At 55.2% G+C, this 7444-nt stretch overlaps 1 protein-coding gene across 4 annotated transcripts; it reads left to right on the top strand.

Annotated features, from left to right (window-relative positions):
• Window positions 1-4910, top strand: TMEM216 (transmembrane protein 216). 4 transcript variants are annotated; one of them, XM_080642040.1, is made up of 5 exons: window positions 1-105; window positions 656-757; window positions 1661-1753; window positions 3905-4106; window positions 4385-4910. In XM_080642040.1, exons 3-5 carry the CDS (start codon window positions 1708-1710, stop codon window positions 4398-4400), a joined length of 264 nt encoding a protein of 87 aa, XP_080498166.1. In that variant the 5' UTR covers window positions 1-105; window positions 656-757; window positions 1661-1707; the 3' UTR covers window positions 4401-4910. The 4 variants fall into 4 exon arrangements, with proteins under 4 accessions (XP_080498166.1, XP_080498165.1, XP_080498168.1 ...); XM_080642039.1 differs by having other exon boundaries at window positions 25-91; XM_080642042.1 differs by lacking the exon at window positions 656-757 and adding an exon at window positions 527-655 and having other exon boundaries at window positions 25-91.
• Window positions 4911-7444: the final 2534 nt, after the last annotated feature.

Here is a 7444-nt window from a genome sequence, read left to right as displayed (position 1 = left end):
AGTCCCCACTTCCGGCAGCGCCTCACTGCTCCGGAGCGGCGGCGGCGGCCGCGTATGCGGTTTCCATGGGGACCGAGGATGGCGGCGCGAGGTGAGATTCCGGAGGTGTGTGAGTGGCTTCCTGATCCCCTCAGCCTCTCTCCCTTGTCTCCCAGAGCGCGACCTAAACCCTCCATTCCCGGTGTGAGGGACTTCTCCTCCCTGTCCAAAGCGGGGTTCGCAGCCGCACCCCTCCTGAATGCTGAAGGTCTCGGGGGAGGGTCTTTCAGATGCCCCCCAGGCCGTGGCTGGGCCTGCTCTGGGCCGGCTCCGTGACGGATCTGCTTGCTGAGCGACCTCGAAGCAGCCAGGGCTGGTTCTGCGCGCCAGTTCCCCTCGCAGATGGTGACGGGTTAGATCTCAGAGGGGACGGGACTGCCACCCCGAAGCCGAAAGCGTGGAGTTTGACTGTGATTCCGAGGAAAGAGCCAGACCGAAGGAAGCCCCCTCCACGCCCTGTGCTCACACCCCCTCCCCTCACTGTCAGCCACCAGAGGCTCCCACGCGGCCCTTCCCACTTGCTGCGACCTCGTGTTTTCTCCGAGTTAGAGACGCACCGTTCCAAGAGGGCGAGCTGCCCTCCCGCTCACCCCCTTCTCTGGGCCCGTCTTCGCAGGTAAGCGGTTGTCCTCCACCCCCCTGGAAATCCTCTTCTTTCTGAACGGCTGGTACTATGCTACCTACTTCCTGCTGGAGCTCTTCATATTTTTGTATAAAGGTAAGGCATGGGGCTCACTGCCCTTGCCCCAAATCCCTTCCCCACTTCAGCCCACTTTTCTGCTCCTCCTCCCAGCACGGCAGGGAATGGCTTCCTGAGAGCCATTCCTAGGGAGCCGCTCAGCAAGAATTTCTGGTGTTTGGGGCCCTGGCCAGGTAGGTCAGTCGGTTAGAGCATCGACCCCATGCCCCAAGGTTGCCAGTTCCGTCCCGGTCAAGGGCACATAGAAGTATCAACCAATGAATGGGTAAATAAGTGGAACAACAAATTGATGTCTCTCAATCAATCAATCAATAAAATAGTTTGAAAAAAATAATTTCTTGAGTTTGGGGATGTGGGACCCCCACCGCTCTCTGCGAAGTCCACTTGCAGTTTAAGCCCCTGGGTGACTCAGAACGACTCAGCAGCCGGTGTTCCATGCCCCTCTGATCATGTTGGAGAGTGGAGCCCCACAGGCTTTTGGAGTTGGGAGTAAAACTCCGTCATAAGCCCTGGCCGGTGTGGCTCAGTGGATAGAGCGTCGGCCTGCGGGGTCCTGGGCTCGATTCCGGTCAAGGGCACAGGCCCGGGTTGCAGGCTCGATCCCCAGTGGGGGGCCTGCAGGAGGCAGCCGATCCATGATTCTCTGTCATCATTGATGTTTCTCTCTCTCCCTCTCCCTTCCTCTCTGAAGTCGATAAAACATATATTTAAAACAACAACAAAAACTCCATCATAAGAAGCCTGCCCCTAACAGACCGTCTCACTGTGGGCCGATCCCGCCTCAGGTTAACAGCTCCTGCCCACATCTCCCTACCCAGCTCATGGGAGCTGATAGGACTCTTGTCCTCTTTACCCCCACGCGTGCGGGAGCTCTGCGGGGGCTGCCGTGCTGTTGGCCAACGCCGGCCTTTGTATTGGCAGGTCTGCTGCTGCCGTACCCCACCGCCAATCTAGTGCTCGACGTGGCGATGCTCCTCCTGTACCTCGGGATTGAAGTGATTCGGCTGTTTTTTGGTGAGTGCTGTCCACAGGACGTTCCTGTTCCCTAGGCCTAGGCGATGAGCTGGTGTCTGTAACTTGACGAACGAGGAAAGCACGTAACCTGGGCTCACAATGAGAGATTGGATCTGGCGGCATATCGCATTCCTCCCTTCCTGAGGTTTCAGGCTGCTTTATGTTTTGGGTCAAGGCTTACCTGTCTGTTGCTCTGAAGGGCTGGACGTGGGCAGCCGCAGGAGATACTGGAGAATTCCTCCCCGTTGCCTAACTGCCATAAAAGTGCCTGGTTCCTCTCGCCGGGGCCTGGGAGAATAGATTGGGCGGTCACGCCATGTCCAGGACAGAATGTGCCTGTACAGATCAGCACCAAGTTCCCCTCCGCTTCTCCGAACAAGACTTTCCTTAGGACAAGCTTTATATCCCCAGAAATACCGAGCACATCTCTTACGAGTTAGACTATCTCATGTCTGAAAACAGTGTTATAACTCAAAACAGAAAAAAAAAATGCTTGCAATACATGTAACCAAGAATAACGGTGCAGGCTCACATAAATCGTGAAGGAAACACAGCCCGATTTTTGAATGGTTTAGAGAGGAAAGGGGGAGAGAGAGAGAGAGAGAGAGAGAGAGAGAGAGAGAGAGAGAGAGAGAGAGAGTGTGTGTTTGGTTGCCTCCGGCATGCGCCCCGACCAGAATTGAACCTGCCAGCTTTCGGTGTATGGGACGGTGCTCTGACCACTGAGCCGCACCTGCCAGGGCCAAGGCAACCGAATTGTAGACCCTGGAAAAGGAAACTAATGGGCAATTCGCAAGGGAAATTACAGGAACCGGTAAACGTGACTGGGTGCCTCACTCACTAGTCAATGTAAGTTGAAACAGAACATTTTCACCCAGCAGCTGAGAAAGGTTAGCACCCCACATTCTCGTGGGCACCTGTAGCCTCAGACTCTCTGGGAATATAAATTAGTATGTCCTTCTCGCTGATAGTTTTACCTTGTAAAATTTGTATTCTTAGACCTAACCGGTTTGGCTCAGTGGATAGAGTGTCAGGCTGCGGACTCAAGGGTCCCAGGTTCGATTCCGGTCAAGGGCATGTACCTTGGTTGCAGGCACATCCCCAGTGGGAGGTACGCAGGAGGCAGCTGATGGATGTTTCTCTCTCATCGATGTTTCTAACTCTCTATCCCTCTCCCTTCCTCTGTAGAAAATCAATGAAATATATTAAAAAAAATTGTACCCTTAGCCCTAACAATTTCACCTCTAAAACTGGCTGAAAACACACACTTGCCCAGGTGTGCAGAAGATCTGTCAGAATGTTTGTTGCCACACACAGTGTGTGACACCAAAGCTAGAGACAACCTAGACACCTGTCAACGCAGGATCAGTTCAATAAATTACAGAATAAGTCCAATGAAACCATTCAGAACCATTAAAAAAGAATAAGGTAGTGTGCGGAGAGATGTCTAACTTGTATTAAATGGGGAAAAGTAAGTTGCAAAACAGTATTAGAGAATGATTCATTTTTATCAGAATAACATGTGAGTACAGGCACATACAAAAGTCTGGAACAGTGTGCATCTACTAACAGCTCTCTCCAGGGAGTGAGCATGGTCCTTCTATGTTTTCCAAAATTATTTTCTATATAGTAGTTGAAAAGTTGTCAATGACTTTATGTTATTTTTATAATTAAAAGAAATTTCCCTAGCCGAAACCGGTTTGGCTCAGTGGATAGAGCGTCGGCCTGTGGACTGAAGGGTCCCGGGTTCGATTCCGGTCAAGGGTATGTACCTTGGTTGCGGGCACATCCCCAGTGGGGAGTGTGCAGGAGGCAGCTGATCGATGCTTCTCTCTCATCGATGTTTCTAGCTCTCTATCCCTCTCCCTTCCTCTCTGTAAAATATCAATAAAATATATTTAAAAAAAAAAAAAGAAATTTCCCCCAATAAAGATCCAGCGCCCCGTGAACGGGAGCCAGACTGGAAGCAGCCCTTTGGGGTGAATGACTCCAATCCCAAACTCCTCCACGCCGCTGCCTTTTACCCGATTTCGAAAGCTGCCCGTCCCCCCAGCATCGGTTCTCTGCCGTGCCAGTCCTCCGCGCCCACCACCTGTCCTCTGAGCGAGGGGAAGCCGGCGCTGGGAGTGACTCCCTGGCTGTGTCTGACAGGTACAAAGGGAAACCTCTGCCAGCGAAAGATGCCACTTGCCATTAGCGTGGCCTTGACCTTCCCCTCTGCCGTGATGGCCTCGTATTATCTGCTGCTGCAGACCTACGTGCTCCGCCTGGAAGCCATCATGAACGGCATCTTGCTCCTCTTCTGCGGCTCCGAGCTGCTGCTGGAGGCGCTCACGCTGGCCGCCTTCTCCAGGTCTGCACGGAGGGCGTGCCCCCGAGGGCGGGCTCCCCTGCCATCGTAGGGGAGGGTTCACTGTTTTTCTGCAGCTTGAGGGGTCTGGTGGGCTTTTAAGGGGGCGAGGGTGTCTGGGCTGCCCTCCCATTTAGGGTGGGCGTTACCCCCTTAGGGGAGAGATACGAGATGATTCCTTGTTCTTCGGGGCCAGGAGGCTTGGAAGCTAGAACAGATCGGGCCAGCTGCTCTTGTCCGCTGGTCTTCTAACATTTGTGTGTCTTTCTTTCTGTCATCAGTATGGACAGGATTTGAAGTGCAAGCATTCCAGCCCGCAGCCCTCAGCGCTGCGACGCTCACACTCTGGTGCTTGAGCCACACCAGCGAGATGGCGGGTCACGTGGTCCCAGGGAGTCGCAGCTTTTCCTCAGCACAGACATGGGGGCAACAAAGGAGCATAAGGCCACTGGGCGCCATCTAAGCAGGACCCTCGGCCTAGGGGACTCTCGGACGCCAGCACAGGGTGGGCACGGCTGGCCCTCCTGGCCATGCTCAGAACCGGCTCCCGATGGCTCACGCTCTCCTCTCTGATCGCGTGGCCAGAGCATCTCGTGGGGACCACGTAGGCTCCGTGGCGCCCACAGGGCCTGAGCCACTCCGCCCGTGTGCCGTGCCCGCCTGCCCCACGCCAGCACGGAGCTCCAAGGGACACACCTCCACCCTTCGGAGGCTGAGCGCCAGGCCTCTCTGAGTAGCTCATAGTGTTATTTTTCTATTCCCATCATGAAGCGAACATTACTTTGTAATAAACATGTATTTTCTGTGTGCGGCCTTTTCCTTGTGGGACCTAGACATCCATGCACTGGGAGAAGGTCGGCTCTCCCAGCGGCTGCGCTCGGGCTGAGCCCACGGACCCAGTGCGCACCCAGAGGCGCTGCCGGCTTCTGTGTCCTTCAGGCCCGTCACCCTGCAAAGCCCACTCCCCCCCTCGTCCCCCCACCCCCGCCCAGAGCCAGCGCCTGCCTCTCACCCTCTGCAGGGGAGGCGGGAGCAATTGCAAGAAGCATATTCTGACTTCCCAATATTTTTTGGTCACTTATTTTAAAGTTTCAAATAAACATGAAAGGAACACATACTTTAATCTTCGTCAAAACCTCCCCATCTGCTTGGTAGTGCCATTTTGTCTTTTAGCCCCAAGAAGCCGCCAGGAGCCAGGGCAGAATGCACTGCTTTGAGTCCAGGGCCCTTTTGGGAGATGAACCCTAGAACAGCGGCACTCCCTCAGAGTCCAAGGAACAGGCCTGTGAGCATCCATGATGGTCCCCTCTGCTCATCTCCCGTGATCAGGCCCCGCCTCATCCTATGCGGGTCCCCGCTGTCCAACCCACTGAAGCTTTTTTTTTTTTAAATATATTTTACTGATTTTTTACAGAGAGGAAGGGAGCGGGATAGAGAGCCAGAAACATCGATGAGAGAGAAACATCGATCAGCTGCCTCCTGCACACCTCCCACTGGGGATGTGCCCGCAACCAAGGTACATGCCCTTGACCGGAATCGAACCTGGGACCCTTGAGTCCGCAGGCCGACGCTCTATCCACTGAGCCAAACCGGTTTCGGCACCCACTGAAGCTTTTTGTTTTCTATTCCTTCTGTGCCCTGGCCTCCTCACTGCTCTGGGGTCCGTCCAGAAACCAGTGGACAGGTCTAGTCAACCCCGGAACAGTATCAAAAAATCCAGCAGGGACATTCCCGATATTTCAGTCACAAACACCACTAACGTCCCGATTTCCTGTTGCTTCTCACCCTGCTTCCTCTAGCCCTGCTGTGAAGGAAATCGCTGGCTTTACACCGGGGAGCACCCTGTTCATGTAGAGGCTCCGTGGTGAAGGCCACCCTCCCAGCAGCACAGACCAATGAATGGAAGGCTCAGTGGGGAGTGTAGACGTGGCTTATAATCCAAAGGGACTTTAGAGATCAGTTTCAACCTAATCTGCCGCTTGGCAGGCGTAGATGAGGAAGCAGCCCAGCCGAGCATCGTACAACGGGTGACTGACCGCTGGAAGCTAGAAACGCCGCCCCGAGTTTCAGTGTGAATATAGTGACTCATCCCTCGGCAGGTGCCACTTGAGGGTGAGCACGACTGTTTGAAAATGACACGATCGGAACAAGAAGGCCCCTCACTCACCTGGTGGTTGCCTGGACGCTTAGCGCCCCGTGGCTCCCGTGGCTCCCGTGGCTGGCTCCATAAATGCTTCTTCCTCAGGCTTGGAGCCCCTGAGCGGACAGTCACAGCAGAGGAGGGCATCAGACGGGAGAGCGGGCAGCTGAGCAGGACCCGCACAGCTAGCCTTTCCGGTGGACCGGTCAGGGCTGGCCTTGCCGGGTGCCGTGGCACCGGCATTCCGAGACAGGCGAGGACAGAGGAGCGGGCCCTGTCCCGAGAGCTGTGGAGGCCTGCGGCCTGCTGGGATATTCACACGTATGTCTAAACTGTCCGGTGACGACTGCGTGGCCGTCTCTGGGGCAGAGGTCCGGCCGCATTCAGGAAGCACTGAGGACGCAGCTTCCGATGTCCGGCTCCAGGGCAGCCACTCATGGGCACTGACGCCCGTCCAGTGCCCGGCAGGTTGTTGGGTCCACGCAGTGACCCCGAGGCCGAAGGAAATCAAGTCCGGTGTTAGCACGTGTCCCAAGGCAGCGCGGTTACATAGGGAGAGTTGGAGTTTGAACCTAGAGGTACCCCAAAGGTTAGTCCCCCTTTGTTAATCCTCACCTGAGGATATTTTCCCATTAATTTGGAGAGAGTGGAAGAGGGAGAGATAGAAACATCCATGAGAGAAAGATATTGATGGGTTGCCTCCTGCACACGCCCCGACCAGGGCCTGGGCTGGGGAGGAGCCTGCAACCAAGGTATATGCCCGTGACTGGAATCGAACCCGGGACCCACAGGCCGACGCTCTATCCACTGAGCCAAACCAGCTAGGGCTCAGTACCATCTGTAAAAAATCCTCACCAGAAGACATGTTCTATTTGAGAGAGAGGAGGAGAGAAACATCGAGGTGATAAACATCAGTTCCCTCTCGCGTGTGTCCTGGCTGGGAAGTGGCCCACAGCCTTTTTGGGGGACAGGACGGGGCTGTCCCTGACTCAGCCAGCCAGCCAGGGCGACAGGCCCTCTCTACGCCACCACAGCACGTCCTAGAGGACAGAAGACTGCTCACTTCTCCACTCCACAGGCATCACGTTGGAGTTCACAGTCACTGCGGCCTAGGGTGGGCTTCCAGGCTGTGGATGGGCGCGGGACAGGAGCAGGCGTTTCTTAGCAAGCACGGCAAGCAGGTGCAGGTTGGAACTGAGGC

Source organism: Plecotus auritus (assembly GCF_963455305.1).
Source record: "Plecotus auritus genome assembly, chromosome: 9".
NCBI classification, from domain to species: domain Eukaryota; kingdom Metazoa; phylum Chordata; class Mammalia; order Chiroptera; family Vespertilionidae; genus Plecotus; species Plecotus auritus.
The sequence above is the reverse complement of the archived record's forward strand: the minus strand, read 5'-3'. Positions and strand labels throughout refer to the sequence as shown.